The 24,192-nt window shown below is 52.6% G+C and overlaps 2 protein-coding genes across 3 annotated transcripts in view; both read right to left on the bottom strand.

The window, feature by feature from the left end:
* The window catches only part of IFT52 (intraflagellar transport 52), a 37,432-nt gene extending 35,895 nt beyond the window's left edge, over nt 1–1,537 (bottom strand). The window contains exon 1 of one of the 2 annotated variants that reach the window (XM_075528732.1): nt 1,371–1,537. In XM_075528732.1, coding sequence (XP_075384847.1) covers nt 1,371–1,391 — 21 coding nt within the window. In that variant the 5' untranslated portion in view covers nt 1,392–1,537. The remainder of the gene's footprint in view (nt 1–1,370) is intronic. The other variant, XM_075528733.1, reaches the window with a different exon arrangement.
* Nucleotides 1,538–4,362: 2,825 nt separating this feature from the next.
* On the bottom strand, nt 4,363–23,565 carry SGK2 (serum/glucocorticoid regulated kinase 2). The gene is made up of 12 exons (XM_075528734.1): nt 23,530–23,565; nt 22,942–22,991; nt 22,210–22,267; nt 21,925–22,008; nt 20,956–21,087; nt 19,895–20,007; nt 19,644–19,680; nt 18,591–18,677; nt 15,898–15,993; nt 14,404–14,559; nt 8,852–8,941; nt 4,363–5,207 (listed from the first exon to the last, which is right to left on the bottom strand). The coding sequence occupies exons 1-12, from the start codon at nt 23,563–23,565 to the stop codon at nt 5,046–5,048; spliced, it is 1,101 nt and encodes a 366-aa protein (XP_075384849.1). The 3' UTR covers nt 4,363–5,045.
* Nucleotides 23,566–24,192: the final 627 nt, after the last annotated feature.

The raw sequence follows: 24,192 nt of genomic DNA on the forward strand, positions 1-24,192 counted from the left end.
AAACAGCTGTCCTCGATGCTCCAGCCCATCCACACTTAGGCTTATTTCTGGCTGTGTCCAAGTAACTGGTGGCATAATGGGTTGGGCTGCTCACTACAGGGTTAGCAATTCAAAACTAGCAGTCACCCCAAAAGCTGAGGCTTTCTACTCCATGAGGAGCCACAGTCTCTGAAATCCACAAAGGCAGTTCTACCCTGTCCTATAGGGTTGTTATGAGTCCGAATGCACCAGAGGGCAGAGAGTTTGGGCTTGGCTTCACACAAGTACCATCATATTCCACTTTTTCCAGTTTCCCGAGAGGAAGCCTCCATGAAAGTTTGTGGATGCGTGATCTAAGGCACAGCCAGGCCATAATGAACCACTGCCTACACTGCATACTTTTCTAACTTTTGGCCATTACAGATGCTCCTGGAATGGACTAGTCCTGCTTTTACCATTGATAGAATATTCCTTTAGGACACATCCGTAGGAGCGGGATTCCTAGGAGAAAGCAATGAACCCCTTTTGCCTGTTGGTTGACTCTTCATGGGAAAGAGTAATAAAAGCCAACAGCATCCTGGCAAGAGGAGCAGATCTGGATTCATTGTCTGTCAGAAAGACCCCGAACTTGTTTCCCTAGGTCTAGCAGGGAGCTGGGGGCGGGGAGAGTAGTGGTTACTCCTTGGACGGCTATTCGAAAGATCAGTGGTTTGAAACTACCTGTCGCTCCTCAGGAGAAAGATGGGCCTTTCTACCCCCATAAAAAGTTACATTCTCAAAAACCCCCAGAGGCAGTTCTACCCTATCCTACTGGGTCACTAGGAGCCAAGGAGCAGTGAGTTAGTTAGAATGAAAAATATCTCAGCAAGCACAAATATCCCTCACTGCCCAGTCACTTTCTCTTCAAGAATCCTGCACATCGAAAGTGTATTTTTCCACATGACAAACAGAAAGACCAAGGTCACAACAATGTGCTTTGTCTCACTGAGTATAAGAAAACAAAGCACACCACACACTGCCTGCCATCCGGGGGTGTTCGCCTTATAGGGCAGGGTGGAACTGCCCCTGCGGGTTTCTAGGGCTGTGCCTCTTGTTTTCTTTGGGGGTGGTGGTGTTTGTGACTCTTTAAGAGAGTTGAAAGCCTCTTCGTTCTTCCGTGGAGCATAGACTACGATCTTAAAATGCCCATCCAAAACAGCAGGGGCAAACCTCGGTGCAGCCAGGGGAGATGCAGACTAGGACCTGGATCTACATCCTCGCCTTTACCTTGGTGGGCTCCGAATTTTCCCAAACTCCGGCCCAGAGGTGCCGAGGGAAGTTTGGCGAAGTGCTCGCCAGCTCCCCGGCCGCCCAACGTCCCGGTGGGCCATCGCAATCGGAGGCTTTCTCACCTGAGACCCGGTGACCACCATCTTCCCGTAGCGCCATCCAGCATCCGGCGGCCAGGTAGGTACCCAAGCGCCGCTTAGCAACGGCGTGAGCACTGAGACGCGCAGGGAGGCCGTGGACCCGGAGGTGGCGCTACCTCCGGGGCGACGTAATGACGTCAGAACGTAAGACGCCGAGTCGCCTCTGGCTTTTACTTTCCGGAAGTGCGTCGCGGGGTGAGATTCTGGGTAGGGGCGGGGCTCACATGGGACCATACCATTATTTTAGGGGAGAGTAAATCCCGCCACAACGATATGCGTTGATATTTTTCCAAACACGAGCCCGCTTTATTTTATTATCCGATATTAGCCCTTTTAAAAACATAAAAATGGCCGACCCGGAAGGCCCAAACCTCTCTACCCCAAAAAGAACAGTGAAGCCTTCCGGCAGCGGAGAGGGAGGGAGGGAGGGCGGGAGGACGCGGGCAGCCTCGTTTCCAAAGGCGCAGGCGCAGAGCGGCAGGCGGGGCCGGGGGCGGGGCTCCGCCCGGTGACGCCCCTCCGGGCCCGCGCAGGCGCGGTCTATGGCCCGGGAGAGGTGTGCGGGGCCAGAAGTCAGAGGAGGACCCGGAGGAAGCCGGAAGAGGGTGGGCGGCCTTAATGATCGGCTGGATGGCACGAGTTCATTTCTTCTATTACTGTCTCCGCATCACTGAGAACCCACCGCACCGCGACCTAGAGGAGGGCGCTGGAGTGAGCCTGTAACCGAGGCTCCCACAAACAGGGAAAACGCAAGGGAGCTGTGGCAGCCCCTGAGCTGGCCAGGAAAGGCGCGCCTTTGGAGCGGAGACCTGAACGACGAGGAGTGGCATTCACCAGCCGAGAGCCAGGGAAGGTCGGTCCAGGCCGAACCCCCAAGTTGCAAAAGAGCCCTGCCCGCATCCAGGATGTCCTATCCTAGCCGGGAAAACGAGGAGCCAGACGCCTGCTACCCCAGACCCCCATCGCGCCCTGCGGGAGGCGGCTGTGGATCAGTCTGAGAGGGTTCCTCCGAAAACGGACGGCCCACGGTGTTTAATGTCGTTTCACGATTGTCGCCGTAGCCGTAGCCGAAGCCTCCGGATATTAAAAGCACACAACTGTTGCCTTTCCACAACCCGGTCACTGCAGAGTGAAAACAACGCGGGATGATGGCTAGTTCTTTTCCAGGGCTTGTGTGTCGGGCGAATACGAGGGATGCAGGTGGGGATAAAAAAGGAAGGGTTGAGCGAAAGGACCAGTCTTGAGATGCTTGCAAGAAGATCGACAAAGCATCTGCTCCAGAGGCCTTGGTCCACTGTTGGAGTTGGAAGAAAGAGTAAGGGTTTTATTTATTTAAAATGTTGGGTTTTTTTTAAATTTTAGGACTATTGTAAGATTTAGAGAGAAGACATGATAGTAGTGAACACTTATTCGGAGATGAAAACAAGCCAGGCTCTATGCACAACTCTGCATGTATTCATTCATTCGTTCATTCATAGTTATGTCTCCCAGAGCAGGGTTTTTAAATCAACTGCCCTTCCCACTCCCACCAAGTTCGATGTCTGGGGTCAGGCTTGTACCAGGTGGGTGAGTTTGATCAAAATGTTTAATCTCTTGATTCCGAGAGCTTCCTTGTTTCTTGTCTATAAAGCAAAGTTACTCATCTCTTAAATCCTGAGCTAGTATGAGAATTGGAGATGATACCTATCCACCTATGTGCTCCATAAACAGGCATGGCGTGATCCATTACCTGGATTTTCTTCGTTTTTTATTTTCTATCTTGGTGCAAAGGATCCCTGGTGGCATAGTGGGCCACGTGGTTAGCAATTTAAAACCACCAGCCATTTCCCCTGGAGAGAATTGAGGCTTTCTACTCCAGTAAAGAGTTCCCAGTCTCAGAAACCGTCTGGGGCAGTTCTACCCTGTCCTATAGGGTTGAATCAGACTATATCTTTCAGAGTTCTTAGTACATTTCAAAGATGGACCCTTGTTCTTCCTGACAGCTTTGCTCTCTGATAGGCCAGTGTCATTGCCTTGCCCTTATAAGCCCTGATGTGAGACAGGGTAGGCAGAAATCGAAGGGAGCTAGAGTGGAACCCAGTGGAGAGGAAAAGTGGTAAAATTCAGCAGCACACATTCTTTGATTCTCTTAAGAAAGTTCCTCTATATCCCCAAACCTAAAAGGTCATAAGGCCACCCTGAATTAGATGGTGAGCCACAACACTGCAGAAAGAAGTGAATCTTCCACTGAATAGGGCAGCCTGACCCATCCCACAAAGACAGGGCACCCTGGATTCATGCGTTCTTAGGTGCTCACATTCTGTCCAGCCAGAAGTACCTGAAGAAATGACTCATCATTGAAACAGGAATCTCCACCATTGGATAGGAAGTGCCGGTTCCCAAACTTGTACCAGCCTCCAGCTCTGTCCAGGCCCATGCTCCCCAGGGGAAGTGGCGCACAGCAGGAGCTTGGCAGCCCCGCTCAGCCCGCTCAGCCCGGAGCATCCAGTTGCAGCATGCTCTACCTCATTTGTTGCAGCCAGTTCCTGCCTTGGCCCTTATTGGCCATGTTGACAGTCAAATGCCTTGGCATCAGCAGGCTTCCCAGTGGCAAGTGACAAAGCTGACTGACCAATTAGCAAGACAAGGATTGTGAAAAGAAAAAAGGATGCAAAGTTCTCTACATCATGGGGAAAGCTCAGGATTAACTCCCCAGGAAGGACACCCCAGTCCTGGTCGGATGAGGAAACTGCCTCGTTTGCTGCCACCGAGGACAGATTGCTACCGTCCAGTTTTGTGTTGCCATTTCGACATCAGAACTCAGTTTGGTGGGTGCTGTGACTGCCTTGTGTCACCAGCTCTCGAGTCAAAGTCTGGCACAGGTTAATCCTGGGCCACATGCCTGGGCCTTGCTGCAGGGGAGGCTGGGAAAATCAGTATCTAGCAAGTCCAGCTAGATAAGTGGAGGTAGTTATTACCCTTTATCAAGCCTCAGAAAAGTAGAGAATTCCCTGAATATAGGAAGGGGTCCAGATGCTGGGCAACCCAACCAGATAACAACGGCACTACCCACAACGAAGAAAGACAGCACCAATACAGACCAACAAGGAAGCATTGGCTAATACCCTCTGGGTTTGGTACATCACTCTTGTTTCACACCTGAAGTTCAAAATCCAGACACTGAGATACCCTCTGCCAAGAGTGTCCATCCCCTGCCCATCACGCTTCCCCTCTTCCTCATCTCCAAACCCTTACACTCCTGGAGGGACTGATGTGCCACCTCCTCCAGTAGGGTTGGACAACTGATGACATGGAAGCAGAGGTCATTGCACAAGGCTTCCAGGAAAGCGCTTCAAAGGTGCCTTTTCCTCTTTGCCCCCCTTTCCCTGCCCAGAAAACATGAAACGATGGCGAGAGCCCCAGAAACCGCTTTGTGATCATGAAACAGCTCTACTGCTGGAAGTCACTTTGGCAGAGCAGAGACACCTTGCTGTCTGATGACCGTGGAGCCGGCAGAGCTGCCCTGGACACCCTGACACCATTCCTCCACGGAGGTGGGGAAAACATCCTAAACCGGTTTCTCAGGGAAGGCACGGTTGCCTGGAGTCCGTGATGAGCAGCTGAAGGTAACTCCACTGGCACCAGCTGTCTTGAGTGGTTTCCCAGGTGCCTCCACTTCTAGCTAGCCAAGAGGTCATCCTCTGGAGCATAGGAAAATCCCAGGAATGCACTTGAGGCGCCCGCGCTGCTGGCCAGAGGGTCTGGAGTGCAGCCAATCGACTTTGATACGGCTTCCTGCGTGAACTCGGGGTCAAAGTGTTTCAGGTCAGCAGGTCCTGCCTGTGAATAGAAACCAGCAGTGAGAAAGGAACACTGGGGTCAGAGCTTCCCAAGAAGCCCACATGCCTTGGAGAGGGAGGGCAGCCCCCACCTCCAGTCCCCTTACTTAACTGTCATCTTGGGTTTACATCAGTCACTTTATCCCCTCTGATCCACTAACATATCCATTCCTCTAACACACTGCCACTTGGCCTGCTCTGCACCAATCTCGGGGTCCGTCAGTCAACAGATACATACTGCATCCCGACTGGACACTGCTCCTAACACACAGGCCAGGGGGAGCCCCTGTTTCCATGGAACCGAGGTTGTGCAATTGTTGAAGAGCAAATGTTACTTGGAGGAGTAAGGTGTGCCTGACAGAAGCCATGGGATTTTCAGATGCCTTACAGGTCTAGGAACGTTGGATATTGAGTAAGAAAGGGGGAAGAAAAATTGATGCCTTTGAATTGTGCTGGTGAAGAATCTTAAAAGTATCACAAACTGCCAAAAGAGCAAACAGATCTGTTTTGGAAGAAGTACAATCCTTAGAGGCAAGGATCCTGCGAGACTTTGATGCACTTTGGACATGTCCTGGAGACGGGTCCCTGGAAAAAGATAGGGCCACAAGTTAAGTAAAGTGGAGGGGCAGTGTAAAAGAGGAAGGCCCTTAACAAAACCAATGGACCCAGTGGCTCCAACAACGGGTTCAAACACGAGATCCACTGTGAGGATGGCCCGGAGCCCAGCAGCGGTTCGTTCAGTTGTTCACAGGGTTGCCCTGAATCCACACCAACGCAGCAGCACCTGGGGTAACAACATTGGGCTCTCTTACTTTGGACACGTCATCAGGAAAGACCACTGGCTAGACAAGGACATCGTGTGTAGTGAAGCAGACAGCCAGTGGGAAAGAGGGGCATGCTCAGGGAGCTGTAGAGACTCCAGAGCTTCAACAATGACTCAAACCCTCCAAGCATCATAAAGAGATACAGGACCGCCCCACACTGCTTTTTGTTTCATGTCAGAGCTGACTCAGCAGCCACTGACACAAACAACCGGAAGCTGGATGATGAGCATGTGAGCAGATAGATAAATGTGTCACTTTGGCTTCATAGGATGGGGCCTGTGAAGGAAAAAGAGGACACGAGGGAGGGTAGAGAGCATCAGGTTGCCTTTTCTGTGTTTGAGGAAGCCTTGTTTGGGAGATGACAGCAATGGCAATGGTCACAGATTCCTCATCTCATCAAAACAGCCCTTGAATGGGGTCTGGGGGTGGGGGAAGGGCTTGCCTTCTCTCCCTGCACTGGAAACCTGAAGTTCGTAGGCAGGTGGGCAAGCGCAAGGGATCTGCTTTAGCATGGCAGTCTTGAGCTAGGGGACCACACACACATGGTTTCCAGATGCTTAAAAAGGCTGAGTTGGTGTGGCCCTGGTGTATGGCTGAGAGTTTCTAATCAAAATATGAGTCCTGGCCCTTGTTAACCTTGTGGCCTTAGGCAAAGCAGGTATTTTCTGTGTTTCACAAAGGAAGAAACTCATGCTAAAGAAACTTATTAAAGGTCACTCAAGAGGCAGACCAAAGAGCCGGGAATTTGCACCTCTGGTATGTCTCTCGTGTTGGGCTGCTGAGCAGCAAGTTCAGCAGTTCGAAACCACCAGCTGCTCCTTGGGAGAAAGGTGAGGCTTTCTGCTCACATGAAGAGGTACAGCCTCGGAAACCCACATAGGCAGTTCTGCTAAAGGGACGCCGTGAGTCAGAAGGGACTCTGGTGGTGAGTTTTTCAGAGGGACAGTTCCAAAGCCCCTGTGTATCATGCTCTCTCTAGGTTGTAAGTTCGGTTTTACTATCACTTTCTCTTCCTGTCTTGTTTAATCCCAATATAAAGAGCCTTTTCAAATACTTCTACCGAGTGTATTCCATCAGACAACTGTCGTCAGGAATCGGGCGCTCAAAGAAGAAGTGCACATTGCTCACACTGGCCTGTCTCCTGGGCCCACTGCAGGAGGGAGGCAGGTTGACACTGTTTCACACTGCCCTCTGCAGGTGGCTGAGGAAACCTCAAATGCCCATCTCACGGGGCTCCTTTCATTTGTGTACAAACCTCACTGTCATAGTGAGTCCATAGGACAGGGCAAAACTACCCATGGGTTTCCGAGATGGTAACTCTTTACAGGAGTAGAAAGCCTCATCTTGCACCTGTGGAGCAGCCGGTGGTTTTGAACTGCTGACCTTGTGGTGAGCAGCCCAACTCTGGTAACCCATCTCACCACCAGGACTCCTAACTACCATGGCTAGTCCACATTTAGGCAAGCACCACCAGGCCCATCCAAAGAGTCATTACTTTCAAACGAAGAAGGGGCTGTAAAGGGGAAACTAGATGAACAGAATGGAACAACCAGAACCGAACGTGCGAGCGGGCGGGAGCACCGTGAGATGTCACCAGTGTCACTGAGCAGCCTGGGTGGGAATCATTGACCAGGAATCTGACCTGCTGTGCAAACCTTCCCTGGAAACACAACGAAAGAGTATCATAAAAGTAACCACTTCTAAGATAAACAACTAACTCTATCCAAAGGCACTCTGAGATGCCTTTTTTTTTTCACTTACCATATTTGCACAGTGACAGTGGTACATACTGCAGACACGGGTCCCATGTGAACCCAAGAGACCCTCAGGTGGGAAGTAGATACACAGAGTGGGCAGGCAGTATGAATTAAACCACACTCACTGCCAATTCATAGCGATGAGTCAGTGTCAACTCATAACGGCCCGACAGGACAGGACAGAACTGCCCCTGTGGGTTTCCGAGACTAACTCGTCTTTCTCCCAAGGAGCAGCTGGTGGTTTCCAACTATTGACCTTGCAGCTTAGCAGCCCAATGAGTAACCACTATGCCACGAACATTCCACTTTTTTTGACCTAGTAAATTTCCTTTGGAAATCCATCAGAATAGGATTCTGGGCAAAGACATACCTTCAAAGATGTCTATCTGTATAGGATGATAGAGTCACAGAAGTGGCAGCAATCGGAAGTCCACCATTAGGAATGTAGTTGAGTAAATTAAGTTACCAAGGTAAGATTTCGATACACAGACACAAAAAGTTAGTTTTCTTAGACATGGCGAAATAACTTATTTTTTGCAAAAAAAAAAAAAAAAAAGGAAAGTTACAGATGAGCTAGCTATGTTTTAAAAAAATAAAAACAAAAGACTAGAAGGAAATATGCTAAGAGTGGTTTCCCTTGGGAAGTGTAGCAACAAGCATTTCTCCCAGTGACTTTAAACCGTGGTGTACTTTAACCCCTCTGTACAATACCAAGGTGCCATTTCTTCTTATCAGGGGAGAAAAAGTTAAAAATAGAAAAAGATAAAAATACCTTGCAGGGCCTGGCTCTAGCTGGGTGTGCTATGTGACACCCACCCACTGCTTCATGACCCAGAGCAGATTACAAGCTGCAAAGCGCTTGGCAAGAGGTGTTATTGCTGCTAAAGATTCAGGAATGGGAGGCGTGGCTCCTCACACCGCCCTGAACTGGCGCCCGCTCCACTTCCAACACACTCTGTGGCCTTGCACAAATCACTGAGCCCCTTGGGCCCGGTCTATCCAAAGAGGGTCAGCCCAGACATCCCCTGTGCTCCCTCCAACCCTGGGAGCCCAGGACCTCTTACCACGTTGGGGTTGAAGGGTGGAGTCAGCCTCTTGTGGTACAAGTCATCCCAGTTGATGGGGCTGAAGAATACATGGTTCTTTATCTCCAGCTGCAGGAACAAGGTGCAGATCAGAAGCAGCTTGCTTCACAAATGCCCCCACCCTACCACCAGAGCCCAAGCTCTACCCACAGCGGGCCTATCAAGCCTGAGAACCTCTTACTGATTCCACAGCCAGGTCACTCTCCGGTGCCATCACCTAGAATCCAAACCCCACCCCACCCCCACCCCTGTACCATTTTTCCTGAGCACCTGCTCTATGCCAAGCAGCCCTGGTGGCACAGAGGTGAAGCACTTGGCTGTGAAATGGAAGGTTGGTGGTTTGAATCCACCAGCCGCTCCACAGGAGACCCGTGGGACAGGTCTCTCTCCTAGGGTCACTGCAGGTCAGAATCAAGTAGAGAGCAACGAGACGTGGTGCCTGCACCATGTGAGGCTTTGGGGCTACATCAGTGAGTCAGACAGCAGAATCTGCTCTGGAGAGGGTAGGGTGGTGGTGGGCAGGGAAACAGATCCCCAGAGTGGCTTAAGCCTAAGGAAAGTTTAGGAGCCTGTGGGCTGCTAAGCACAAAGTCCGTAGTTTGAAACCACCAGCTACTCTGCTGGAGAAAGACAAGGCTTTCTCCTCCCGTGAAGAGTTAGGAAACCCACAGGGGCAGTCCCACCCTGTCCTACCAGGCTGCTATGAGTCAGCAGGAACTCTATGGCAGAGGCAGGGAGTGAGGTTTGGGAAAGGAAACGTCCCATACGGCAGTAGTTTCTGAGGCCCAGAGTTTAGGACTCTCCCCTGGGCTCAAGTAACTGTCCTTCCCTCTAATACCACCAACTGACACCCACTTCCTGCCCCCACCCCTCGGAATCTCCTTCAATGGGTGTTTCTCAGTCCCTGTGTCCTTGGGCTTGTTAGAAGTCAAAGTACCCAACTATGGGACACACACTGCCCCCCCCCTCAGAAGAATGCACTTTAGAGGACAGCACTGGGGCTACAGCTTGGGGAGAGGGGCACGTCAGATTAGAGCACACGGGAGAAGTGCAAAGGGATGGAGAAGAAGGAGAGGACATCCTGGCCCAATAAGCCCCAAGGATGATGTTCCTGCTTGGAGCAGACAATGTACGGGGAGAACCGTAGGGCTGGCCCCACCACAGGACACGGAGTCCCTCATTGAACCATGGCGCTGCGGGGGACAGCACTGGAGACACTGAGGACATGCAGCAAAGCAGCAGGGGGAGCAGACTGATGAAACCCCTGGGGAATACCAAAAATAGACTTTAGAGAGAGAGCGCGTGACACCTCATCAGACTTTACTGGAAAACACTCATAAAGGCCAACAAACAGGCCTTGAATATTTATAGACTTTTCCATTTTTGTCAGTGGCTTTCTTTTTGTTATTTAGTTTTTTGTTTTTGCTGTTGTTATTGTTTTGTTGGTTTTGCGTTCCTTTGTTGTTTTGTTTGGCTTTGCCTGGTTTTTGCATTTATTAATGTATCTGCATGTCTATCTAGATAAGATAGGTAGGATAAATAATTCCGAGATGAAAAGAACTGGACCAATGGTTCCAGGGGGGATACGGGAGAAGGGAAGATTGGAGAAAGGAAGGGTGGTGGTGGTGGGGAAACCAACCCAGGGACAAGGGAACAACTAGTGAACAAAAATCAATGGAAGGAAGGTTGTAGGATGCCTAGCGGGGCTTAATCAAGGGCAATGTAGCAGCAAGGATTTACTAAACCCAAATGAAAGCCGAACATGATGGTGGAACAAGAGGGAAGTAAAAAGGAAATAGAGGAAAGAACCGGGAGGCAAAGGACATTTATAGAGGCTTAAATACAGACATGTACATATGTAAATATATATATGGAGAGGTGAATAGAACTATGTATTCATATCTACACGTTAAGAATTAAGGTTGCAGATGGACATTGGGCCTCGACCCAAGTACTCTCTCAGTACAGAACACTTTATTCTAACATTCCGGCATTCTGTGATGCTCACCTTCCCGACATGATCGCTGAAGACAAAATGGGTGCATAAGTAAATGTGGTGAAGTAAGAAGATGATGCCCGGCTATAAAAAATATATAGTGTCTGGGGTCTTAAAGACTTGAAGGTAAAAAAGTGGCCATGTAGCTGAGAAGCAACAAAGCCCACATGGAAGAAGCACACCAGCCTGTGTGATCATGAGGTGTAGATAGGATCAGGTAGCAGGCATCTAAGACCCAGAACAAAACCATACCCAAGGTGAATGAGGTAGGGGGCATGGAGTGGAGACCCAATGCCCATCTGTAAGCAATTGGACCTCTCACAGAGGGGTCACAGGGAAGATATGAGCCAGTCAGGGTGCAGTATAGCAACGATGAAACACAACTTTCCTCTAGTTATTTGGTGCTTCCTTCACCCCAATATCATGACCTCAATTCTACCTTACAAAATCAGATTAGACCAGAGCATGCACACTGCTAAGAGCCCGAAACACATGGAATCCAGGGTAGATAAACCTCTCAGGGCCAACAAGGAGAGTAGAGATACCAGGAGGATTATGGGAGGGTGGGGGGAGAAAGGGGGAATCAATCACAGAGATCAATCTAGAACCCCTCCCAGGGGGACGAATAACAGAAAATGAGTGAGCAGTGATGGAGGACAATGTAAGATAAGGAAAAAATAATCTATAACTTATCAAGGGTTCATGAGGGAGGGTAGGTGGGGGAGAAAGGAAGAAGAAATGGGGAGTGGATATCAGGGGCTCAAGTGGGAAGAGAATGCTTTGAAAATGATGGCAGCATACGTGCAAATATGCTTGACACACTGGGTGAATGTATGGATTGTGATAAGAGATGTAAGAGCCCCCAATAAAAGCATTTTTTAAAAACCGGTCAGAGTAGCCCTAGAAGGATGCCCCAACATTGGTGACACGGGTCACCTCTAGGTGGAGGGGTGGGGTGTCTGGTGGGGGCATTTTGATCTGTGTGAACAGGTAACTGAGTTGAAAAGTCATTCCTTGTTTTAAGATCCAAATCTTGGTGTAGAAGGAGGGACCGGTCTTCATGGAAGGCCTGGTCTTGAACCTGGCCAGGCCCGAGTGGCAAATGCCCTAAATGGGAAACTTCACCTCACCTGGCAGGAAGGGGTTGGTGCAGACCTTCAAAGGCACTTTCCCTGTGCCAGGCCTTGGCTTCCGTGCTCCACACAGACTACGTGCATTGGGCGCTGTGAGTCCAGAAGGAGACATGGAAGCTCATGGACAGAAAGGAAACAATGTCCCCACAAGACCCCCCAGCTAGAAAGCAGGGGCCCAGGGATTTGAACCATGGTAGTTTGGTCTCGCCATCTGTGCTTCTGGACTAACTACTATGCCTGGAAGAAACGAAACTCCTACAGAGAAAGTCTACTGCGATTTCTTCTTCTAAATCCAGATGATCTTTCTGGTGGTGGTCTTGGGGAGACTGGGCAGTAAAGAACGTAAGATTCTATTTTAAAGCGTTGCTTAAAAATAATTGCAACCTTGTGAAGGGGAAAGACTGCGAATGACTCATCTCTATATTCTCAGGGCCCAGCAAGAGCTCAGACATTCGTAAAGAATGGAAAATGAAGTGGAGAGGCACTGCACACAGAAGCCAGAGGAAAACTAAAATTTGTCAGGTCCTGCTACCTCCACTCTCAAAACACCGTACAGCTTACCACACCTGTCCCCCTCCCGCCACAGGGCTCGTGCACTTCTTGGTAACTCACGGGGGCCCTTCTACCCTGTCCTACAGGGTCGCTATGAGTTGGGCTTTTGTTTTTTGTATTTTCTTTTCTTTTTTGGTGTCTTGGAGGCCTCCTCCCAGCTCTGTCTCAAACAGTGGACGACTTTTCAGCCACACTAAGTTACATGCTCACATAGATCGAAATTCAAAAAGCACATACACGAAAAATAACCTTGTCCCCCCAATCCCTCATCTCCGAGAGAACCTCTGTTACCAGTGGGGTGGGGGCATCCTTCTAGGGCCACTCTGACTTCCCTTTCTCAAAAAACGTTTTTTATGATTAGTTGGGACTTAATACATGTATCATATTCCATATTTCAATCACGTCAAGTAGAATTGTACAATTGCTACCAAAATCAGTTTCCAACCATTCTTTTTTCTACACGGACTCCTTGACACCACCTCCCTTTTATGCCCCACCACCACCACCACTGTACCCCCTCCCCCTGAACTCCCTGTCCCTATAAGTTCATTAATCCTGGGTTTCATATACTGAAAGATGGAAAAGCCTGTAACACAACTTCAAGAGGGTGACCTCCATTGACATACTCCTCTGAGATACCCTGTATTATGAATAAACAAAAACAATGCAAAACTACAAGAATTTTTGGAAACTAGATCAGGTCCAGCAAGCATCATAGAGGGGGTGGTGTCTACTGACAAGTTTTAACTGTTCAGGTCAGAGTGGTGCCTTTGGTCCCTGTGCTCCTCTCTCCCAAGCTCTCTGCTTAGTGACCGCTCTCCTCCCCTCCCTCAATTTCCGACGGGGGTGTTCTCCGGAGGCTCATTTCCTCAATGTCCTTCCACTCATGGATCTTGGGCTCCCACCGACATCCATCACCTTCTGCACACGGGATTCTCACAGTTCAGGCTCTGACGCTGGTCCCTCCCTCGACTTCAGATTATATGGATTCCAACCCTTCAGTGATTGGTGAGGGGGTGCTTCTTCCCTGTGGACTTGGTTGACATGTCCCTTAAATGGCTGCTTGTTTGGTGACAAGCCTTTAAGATCCAGACGCTGTTTTACCTGATAGCCGGGCACCATCTAAATTCTTCACCACATTTTGCTCGAGCACCCATAGGTTCTGCATGCCCTTCCCGAGGGTGAGATTGAGCAGGGCCATGATGTAAGAACCAATTGTTCTTAAGTTGGAGTTAGGATTTAGTGTGAGCCGAACACCCATTCCTGGATCTATCTGTTTTGTTTGTTGTCCCTTTTAATTTGCTGTAACTTGGGAGTTAAGACATACGTCATATCATTCCATAGTTCAATCACATCAAACAGAATTGTACGATTGCTTCCATAATCAGTCTGCAAACATACGTTACCTTCAAACATACTTTACCTCCTTGTTATCATCTCCCTTTTATCTCCCCCGCCTCTCTCTCTCTCTCTCACCCCTCCTCCCTACTAAGACTTCTTAACAAGCCCAAGGACACAGGACTGAGAAGCGCCAGGTGAGCAGTCTCAGGTTCATTGCCCTCCTCTCAGAGGCCCAGGTCAGTAGCATGACCGGTCCCCCTGTTACCCCACAACTGCTCACCTCAAGCGCATCGTTCTTTTCTTCCCGACATTTGCCACACTTTGAAATAATAAACTATCGACTGTGGGTTTGTTGCCTGCCCGTCGCACACAGAAACCCGAGCACCTAGCTTAGTGGCAGGCACCTAGTAAGCACACAGCGCACATGGGGTGAATAAAGGACTTGATTGGCCAAGGAAGTGGCCCAGCTAGTCAGAGCAGAGCCTGGCTTCCGAGGACAGGTCACCTACAAAGTCTTCTTTGGAGCCCAGCCGCTGCCGCTGGTCCTTATGCAGCAGGCCCTGCAGAAGGTCGCAGGCGGCCACCGTCAGGCCCATGGGGAGCTGCAGGGGCTGCTGCAGGATGTTGTCATACATCTGGGCCACGTCCCGGCTGTAGAAGGGCGGCTGGTGGGAGAGGGACAGCGGCTAGCAGAGACCTCAGCGAGGCTGGGAGCTCAGCCAGACTCGTGTCTTTGGCACTGGTTCATGGAAGGGACTGGAGCAAGACAGAGGCCCCAGGCTCCCGGCACAGCTGAGACGACCCACAGGTCTTAGAGGGGTGGCTCCCGGGGGGCTCTCCTGTCCCCTCTCTCTCCTATGACCTCCAGTTGGGACACTGCGTTTTGCAACGTTTGCACCACCCCCTTCCTCCTCTCAAGGAGCCCTGGTGGTGTCGTGGTTACTAACCGCAAGGTCAGCTGTTTGAAACCAGCAACCGTGCCATGGGCGAAAGACGGAGCTTTCTACTCCGTCAAGAGTACCAGCCTGGGAACTCACAGGGGCAGTGCCAGCCTGTCCTAGAAGGCCGCTAGGGTCGGCTTCAACCCGATGGCAGTGAGTTTGTTTTGTTTTGTTTGTTTGTCTCAGCCCCGCCTCACCTCCACTCTCCGAGATGGGTGGTAACCTCCCCAGGAGAAGGCAGGCTCAGAGCGGTTAAGTCAAGCCACTCCGGACGAGAGCCGGCCTCGGAGTGTGTGCGGGCTCAGCTGTCTGCTCCTTCACCCTGCCCTTCACGCCCTCCGAGCTGGGCAGGTGGAGCCACCCCGAGCAGCCCCTGGCTGGGGGCACGTCTCCCCACGTGGGTCCACTAAGCAGGAAGCTTAGGTCTGGACGCAGGGACTGGCTTTCTGCCCACCTGCCTGAGACTTCCCAGCACCGTTTTCCCCTGCAGTAAAATCAGAACTCTTTCCTGAGGTGCCAACCTGCAAAAGCTTTTTAATTTTTATGTTTTAAATTGTGGTATAAGATACATAAGGAGACCCTGGTCATCCTGGTCGCCTTCCAGCGACTCGAACTACATGCACGGTGCTAGGCAGCCGTCGCCACGGTCTGCTTCTAAATGCCCCTCAGCCCCTAGACGGAACTCACACTGCCCTGCAGTCCCTGGTAAACGGAACCGCTGACCTTGTGGGTAGCGGCCCAACACGTCACCCACTAGGGCACCAGGGCTCCTGCGGGTGCTGGTAAACGACTGGTCGTTTCTCGTCTCTATGCCGGGCACCTGCTAGCACGGAGGGTTAATCACTGGATAGCCAACCCAAAGCTTGGTGGTGTGGGCCTCTCAGCTGCTGCACAGGACGAAGCCTGAGCTTCCGTAAAGACGGAGCAGAACAGGCCCCGTGGGCTCCCAAGCCTGTAAGTCTTTATGGAAGCAGGGGTCAGAGTGGGGAGAGTGCCACCTAGGGTACCCCCCCAGCCAGAGGCCCCTCAACCAGCCGTCTGTCCACCCCCCCCCCGACTCACCAGGCCGTGCAGCATCTCATAGAGGACCGCCCCCAGGCACCACCAGTCCACCGCCCGATCGTAGGGCTCCTTCCGCAGCACTTCAGGAGCCAAGTACTGTGTGGAGCAAAGACACCTAGTGGAAAGATGCACTGGCAGCTTCTGTACTTGGAGGAGGAGATCACCGAGGGGCTGCCCCTGCTGAGACAGTCACGAGGCCGCGAGCATGCTCACCACCCAAGGTCTGCTTTGTACAAGGTCCTTGGCCACGTGCTTGGCCACAATGCAGAGATCGGGCCAGACCGCCCCGCACAGTTGTCCATGTTAGGCACTGTACAAAGTGGCCATCAAAGGGGCCGAGGGGGACTGAAACCCTGGCTGGGACTCGTCCGCAAGATTTTGTTTCTGCTTAAAGGGGATTTCAAAAAATGAGTCCCCTCAGAGCAGGTGACTGTTTCGTTTGTACAAAGGCATCCAATGAGGAGCTGACACCCCGGGCTCAATAGAAAGTAAATGTCTAGAAACGAATGATGGCAACCTATGTACAAAGGTGCTTGATACGATGGATGTGTGGATTGCTATAAGAGTTGTAAGAGCCCCTAGTAAAATTATCTTTTTTTTTTTTTTAGTAAAATGATCTTTTAATAATAACAATTTTAAAAGTATCCAGTGGGCATTCTGTGCCCTGGAAAGAGGACAGTCCGGGGAGCACTCACAGTGGCATGGGGAGACTCACGGGTAAGGCATGTGTGTCACTGACTGGTCTGGGGAATCTTAGAGACAGGGGTGGAAAGGGTCCGGGGAGAGGAGGTGGCACTGGGGCCGATCCTGACAGATGGATGGGCACCATGCACCTGCATTACATCTTAGAAGAGAGCTGCGGCTTTCTGCCCAAGGGCCTAGCGGCCTCTCACCTGGTGGCTCTGAGGAGAGGTGTCTCAGCCACAGGGGACCACCTGGAGAGCTGCTCAGGTTGTGCTCCCATTTTACCTCCTGGGGCCTCCATTTCTTCATCCATGAAGCGGGGATGCATAACGCCTCTATGGGGCTGTCTTAAGGCTCTACCCTGATACACACGCCAGCCCTCACCCAAGGGAGCAACTGTCCTTCCTGGTACCAGGGCAGTAGCCCCGTTGTGAAAGAGGGCAGGCGTTGGGGCCTGCAGGAGATCGGGCTGAAGAGTCGCTGCTGTCCACACACCGTATCCTAGCACGGGGAGGCTGGGTAGTCGGGCTTTGTGGAGTCAGTTGTGTCCATGCGCAAACACAGACTCTGGTTGAGCCTCAGAGACATCATCTGTCCATCAGTTAGCCTGGAATCTAACTGAGGAGACCCAGCCGGGACACCAGACCCAGGTTATCAAGCATAAGGGGGAAAGCAGACCCACTCACATCCTGCCCCAGGTCTGGGTGGGAGGAGTACCCCAGTTCTACAGCCTTAGCAGCTCTGGTCACCCTGATGTCTGGCCAAGCCGCTGGGAAACCCTTTGGATCCAAGGTCCAAGGTCAAACGCTGGTGAGAATTCAAGGAAAGGTTTGGCCCAAAGGCTGTAAGGAGGCGTTCACAGAACAGACAGATGTGTGTGAATTACTGCTGCGACACCCACAGATAGAAACTCTTGGGGGGTGGACGCTGCTTTATATTTTCAGGCCTTGATCTTAACTCTCAGGTCAGGTGTCCATGTCGCACCTGGACTTCACCTGGCAGTGCTGTCCACCCAGAACCACGTGTGCTTATTCAACTCTTGAACGGGAGCCAGCCCAATGGAGAGGCAAGGGTGCAATACACAGCTGGTCTTTAAGGGTCCCCTCTGCCAACGCCCCCCCCCCCAAAAAAAACCCAAAAAATCCTCCAAAACTTACTAATTCTGACTCATCATGACCCTATAGGACAGGGTACAAAACTGCCCCTGTGGGTTTCTGAGGCTGCATGTATTTACAGAAGTAGAAAACCTCATCTTTCTTTCTTGGGGCAGATGGTGGTTTTGAACTACTGACCTTGAGGTTAGCAGCCCAACACATAACCACTATACCACCAGGGCTCCCTCTCTAAGACTTAGTTAGGAAAAAGGGATGTAAACTACCACAGTAATTTGATAGGGACAATGTTGGACCAGGAGCTCTGGTGGCCTAGTGGGCTCTGAAATGAGCTGCTGACTACAAGGTTGCTGACTCAAACCCACCAGTCGCTCCTGCAGGGAAAGACAAGGCTGTCTGCTCCCATAAAGATTTACTGCCTCGGATACCCAAGGGGGAAGGTCGGCTCTGCCCTAGAGGATCATTATGAGTCGGAATTCACTGGAGGCTGATGAAATTGGGTCTTTTTTTAAAAGACGTTGAAATGATCATATGTTGGCGATATTGGGTTAAATAAATGATTAATTAATTAACAGAGTCTTTTCACCTTTTCCCTGCAGCTGTACCTGGCCAGTAGGGTTGGCATTGCCCTTTCTAGTGGATGGCACAGCTACACAGCAGCAGCAGCAGCTTGGCCGGGCCCTGGCCACCCCCTAAGGGCCAAGCCCCATCCAACAGCTGTGGAAACCAGCCAGCTCGGGGAAGGATGTGGGTGGAAGTGGGGTAGCCTCTCCATCATGATCTGTTGGCTCCAGAAAGGAGCTGCGTCTTACACACACATACACACACACACACACACACACATACACACACACACACACACGCACACACGATCTTCCCAGGGGGGCTGCCGCTTACCTCGGGGGTGCCACAGAATGTGGACGTGGTCTCCTCTGGCTCCACGCCTTCCTTACAGAGGCCGAAATCCGTCAGCACCACGTGGCCCTGAGGATGATGGACGGGCTGCAGGGAGGCCTGTGCCAAGGGTCTGGCCAGGGCAAACTCCCAAAGCCAACACATCAGAGCAGGCAGGGGCTCTGGGGCCCGAAGACCCAGGCACAGAGACTCCAGGGCACCACGGGGGGGGGGGGGGGGGGGGGAAGGTGCGGTCAGATGACATTCCAGTGTCTGCCCGCCCCATTCCAGTCTCAGACCCGCCCCCTGCAGCCTTGGCAGCTCCAGCCTGGGTTTTGCTAAAGGAGTCTGATGGCAGTGACTTCTGTGACAGAGGGCTGGGGACTTCGCAGTTTGGAGGGAAGGTGGCTGATGGAGATGACGGGCTCAGTGGCTGTCGAGTGCCATGCCCGTCCTCTGCTCACTGCTGGGACAGCACCCTACTGGGAAGTACCCTCAGGGGAATGGCTTGCCTCCGGCAGTGCTGTGCCCATGATAGACGCAACCCACCTCCAATAGCAGGAGCACCAAGGGCAGTGCTACAGAGTCGCCCCTGCTTCAAGCCTGCCAAGCCTCTGGAACCAGCTGTACCCTCTCTGTTGTCACCACACGCAGGTGAGCTGCTTTCTTTCCCAGGCCGGTTTCCCTTGCCCCCATCCAGGTGATCCTCAAAAGACCATTTCCGGACCAACCTCCAGCACCCACCCCTCCGCCTCAGGGTCTGTTTCCAGGGAAGCCAATGGACACCCCAGAGGAACTAGAATATCTACGCACCTCCACCTGCCTCTGACCCCCCAGACCTCTTAACCTACGTGTACACGCACACACCGTCTCAGGTGTACTCATTGCACTTGTTCACACACGGATACATATGTGGGTACACATGCACACGCATACTTGAATACATCCTCTACCCATCTGCAAGCGCATACAAGGAACACGCATGTGCGCACATACATTCATGACGCACAGGATCCACATGCAGTCGTGCCCACATACACACACGTATGCACCCACCTGGCAGTCCAAGAGAATGTTCTCTGGCTTCAGATCCCTGCAAACCAGGAGAGACAAGAAGAGCCCGTTGGCGTCTCATCACTGAGTGAAGACAGCTGGGAAGTCCATTCGTGGAGGTCCAAGGCTGACAGACCCCCGTCTTCCTCCTCGAAGGGATCCAGTCCATCCACCATCAGGACTTAGGGGTCCACCCCCTGGCTGCTGGAACAGGAAGTCCCAGGCCCGGCTCTGAGCCCGCACGAAGGCCTCACCTGTAGATGATGTTGAGCGAGTGCAGGTAGCCGATGGCGCTGGCCACCTCTGCGGCATAGAAGCGGGCCCGGGGCTCCAGGAACCGGCGCTCGCGTTGCAAGTGGAAGAAGAGCTGAGGGTGGGGGGAAGGGGGCACGTGTGAGGGGTCTTCTTGGGGTGCTCCCAGCTACCAGTGTGCAGACTGGGGCTGCATGAGCTTCACCCTCTGCGCCAGCCAAGTCACCCTAGTCTGAGCTGAAGTGCACCCCTACCTACCAAACAGCCGCTCGCCACTCTCCACTCACCCACCCCCTAGAGTGGCCACAGGTGTCTAACTTGTCAGCAGGAAGAGAGAAAGATGTGCTGAGCACCTGCTCTCCTCCAGACTCACGGCTATGTCAAGGCAACCCTCCGCTAAGAGGATGCCTACCGCTTCAGAGACGTTAGTGAGCTGCCCCAGGTCACACCGCTCACAATGCACAGAGCTGGGATTTGACCTGGATGATTCCAAGGTGTACTGTTCCTTCAACCAGACAATAAGATGACCCGGCTGTCCAACTGAGCCCAGGCTAGATCTGCCCACCAGCCAACCATTGGGGTCTATTTTTGAGGCACGGATGGGCCTTCATCCCCATCGGGGGAATCTAAAGGGCCCCAAAGAACCAAAACTTTCGGCATGAGGTGGAAAGGTCACTCAGGTAAAGTTCAGGGTCACTAAAGTTTCTCATCTTGCCCAGAAACAGAGTGAAGTCCAGGAGGGACTCTGGCTTGTCTGAGCTGTACCTCTGGGTCACCATGTGTCTGTCTACCGCAGTGACCTGGCCATGCCGCCCTCCGAGCCTGTGATGTAAAGGGGGGCTCTTGACCACAAAGCCCCTCTAAGCACCCGCCTTCCCCGAGGGCAGCCGGTGAGTCTGCACACAATACCCTTGCCAGCCGGGTCTGCGTTCAAACAGGGGGCACCTTGCGTGAGCGAGTCACCTCCCTCGGCCTCAGTTTTGGCAGCTACAAAATGGGTCTGTGGTCAGGCTGAGATGAGCTCACTCCAGCGCCTGGTACCCAGTGGGGGTGGGGGGCGCACCTCGCCCCCGTTGACGTAGTCTAGCACGAAGTAGAGCTTCTCGGGGGTCTGGAAGGAATAGCGCAGGCCCACCAGGAAGGGGTGCCGCACGTTCTTCAGGAGCACGCTGCGCTCGGCCATGATGTGGCTCTGCTGAGGGGGACACACGGACAGAGCTCCGAGTCACGCGGCCCTGCTGGTGGAGGGGGCCCTGGGTAGCACCGCCCCATGCCCTCTCAAACACCCTCGATGGCTCCCTGTTGCCCTCAAAGCCAGACTTAAGTTCCCTGCCTGGTGTTCAGGGTGCAGCCTGGCCAGCCGCATCCCCAGCCTGTCTGTGTGGGCACAGTGCCAGCCCTGTGTCAGAACTCCCTGCTCCTGATCTAATAAGCACATACAATGGCGAGTTACAGAAATGAGTCCCAAGGAGAGTCTTTATAAGAAGCCACACTCCACACGCAGGAGACCCATGTAGACCTTGGCACCTCCTGTTCCTTCAGCCTGGCTGGGCCCAGCTGCCCTCAGGCCATTGGAAGGACACCTTCCCGACCACCTGCAAGGCTGCCTCCCTTGGGAAGATGGCCTCTGCCCACCTCCCACTTCCCTGGCAGCAAACAGGGTCCCCTCACTCCCTTTCCCGAGTCTGCAGACTTGCTATGCAGTCCTCTCAGGCCCCGCTCTCTTCTCCCAGGGTCAGACTAAGGGGTCTCAAGCCAGCGGGAAGGAAGGGCCCTTGGAGACCCCGCACTGCATAGATGGATAGTAAGGACAAAGACTTGCCCACTACACTCCCCAAGGAATGGCAGAGGGCCAGGGACGGGTCCTCCTGAAGACCCTAGGGGTGAGGTGGCTTAGCCTGCTTTTCTTGGGCCCTACCTGACCTCTGATTGCGACCACCACTGGCTGGACCCTGTGCTCCCAGCCCCCTGGGTCCCTCAGAGTCCGTCTTTGGAGGGCACCCTAGGTAAAGGGCGAAGGGGCAGGAGGTACCTCTTTCTTCTTTAAGATGGACTTTTTCTGTAGCACCTTCACGGCATAGAACATCCCGTCAGATTTGCGTTTGGCCAGGAGGACCTGAGCAGAAGCACAGCTGGGAGCTCGTTGTGATGGGGCCGGTCACCGGCCTGTCCAGGTAGCAGCACAGGCCCTCCAGACAGCCCCCAGGATTCAGCAGGAATGGGAGCCCCCTGTCTCTCTTGGCCCATTTGAGCAACGGGCAGGGGTGGGGAAGCAGGACGGAGGCCTAGATCTTCCACCTTCATCCCCATCACTCACCTTCCCATAGTTTCCCTTGCCAATGACTTTGAGGAAATCGAAGTCGGTGGGCCGGGCACTGGGCAAAGAGGGAAGGAAGCTGTGAGCTCAGGGACCCAGTATCTAAGACCAAACCCTAACTTCTTTGTAACTTTGAGGCTGGGAAGCCTGGGGATCTTTCTGAGAATCAAAATCTGCTGGCTATTGATGAATGCCTGTTCTCAGTGCTAAAAAAGAGTTGATTCTGGTGCATAGTGACCCGATATAGGGCTTCTGAGACTGTAACTCTTTATGTGAGCAGACAGTCTCATCTTTCTCCCTCAGAGAGCTTGGTGGGGGTTGAACCACCAACCTTGTAATTAGCAGTCCAATGCCTCGCCCACAGTACCACCAGGTATCCTTTCTTATGGCTAAGAGAGCACTTATAAGACTTGTCCCTGCACCCTGGGGAGTTCACCATCAAGTGAAGAGCAGATAAAGCGCAGATGAAACCAGAGACAACAGAATAGAAGGTAAGGGATCTAGCCGGCACAGGGATCTCGAGAAGGGCCAGACAATGCAGACATTTGTTGCGGGGAGTATCCCAGGGAGAAGGTCCAGCATGGGCACGGGCTGGGAAACAGTGGGGGACAGAGTCAGGAGAGAACCGTGAACTTGGATGGTAGAGCCTTGAACGCTAGAACAGGGAAGTTGGATATTACCCCCACATCAAGGGCAGCTGGATAAGAGACTGTTTGAGAGACCAGAACTCACTTTGGGTTGGCTGAAGGCCCCAGGTTGATGTTCCCGTTGGCCCTCGAGGGCTAAAGATATTTAAAGACAGAGATGATTAAGAGCTGCACCCCCTGCATCTGCTAGCTGATTCCCTTCCACACCTCCCTAGGCTGGCTGGCTTAGGTCTTCCATCTTTCCTTCCTTTTTTCTTCCATCCATCTCCTCACCCACCCACCTCTCTAGTCACCCACCTACCCACTTACTCACCTACCCACCCATCTCTTCACCGACTCACCCAGCTGCCCAACCACCTTCCTGCCTAGCCACCTACCAACCCCTTCCATCAAGCGTCCCCTCACCCGTTCACCATCTAATCTGCCTCTCATAGCACTTGAACCTCGGGAGGCTACTGGCTGCGTGCCCATGCTGACGGTGAGGAGGCTGAGGCCCAGAGAGGCACGGCTCGAGGCCTGACAGCAGCTGGGCTGGGCTGGGCTGGGCTGGGAGCCCAGGTGTCCTCACGGTCAGTCCCCCGGCTTTCCCACCCTGCCGGTGGCTCCGCAGACGCCATCAGCTATGAGATGCCATGAACCCTCTGCTCGTGAGTTGGGGCTCAGAACGTCTCACCTGTGGACTGGTCATCCCGGCCTGGCTGGGGTCCATTTTATTTTGTCTCAGGGATCAGGCGGGCTCTGTGGGCACAGGGAAGAGCAGGTATGAGAGCTGGAACTGGGGGGATGCCTCCCCCGTCTAGGGGTTCGGGTACTGTCGTTCTCTTCTCTGCCCCCCGGGGTCCTCTCCACAATGCCCACCTCCATGTGCCTGACACAGTCTGAGCATCTCCTACCCCAGAGGCCAGCACCCCTGCATGGGGCAATGTTGCATGATCCCTTGGCCCAGCATTTCTGACCACATTTCAGGGGTGTGTGGGTAGAAGGAGGGTCCTCCTCCCTCTACGGTGATCCCACCGAAACTGATGTTTTTCAGGGTGTTAAAGGTGGGAGACATCCAGGCCAGCTCCAGAAATTAGGTGCCAAAAAGCCTCTCACAGAACATAAAGAGGGACACCACCCTCCCACCATCTCACAGATGGGGGTACTTGGGTTTAGTCAGGGGGAGGCCTTGTCTAGGACCACAGAGCTGGAAGGGGCAGGTAGGCTGAGTCCCCCAAACCCTGCATGCCTGGGGACAGACCCGGACTGGTCTCTTTGCTGACCACCATCTCCCAATCTCCAGAAAGGATCTCTACTTAGCATCCTAGGATGCGTGGTTGCCCTGGGGACCTGGCTA

The sequence above is a fragment of the Tenrec ecaudatus genome, chromosome 12 (genome assembly GCF_050624435.1).
Source record: "Tenrec ecaudatus isolate mTenEca1 chromosome 12, mTenEca1.hap1, whole genome shotgun sequence".
Classification (NCBI taxonomy): Eukaryota; Metazoa; Chordata; class Mammalia; order Afrosoricida; family Tenrecidae; genus Tenrec; species Tenrec ecaudatus.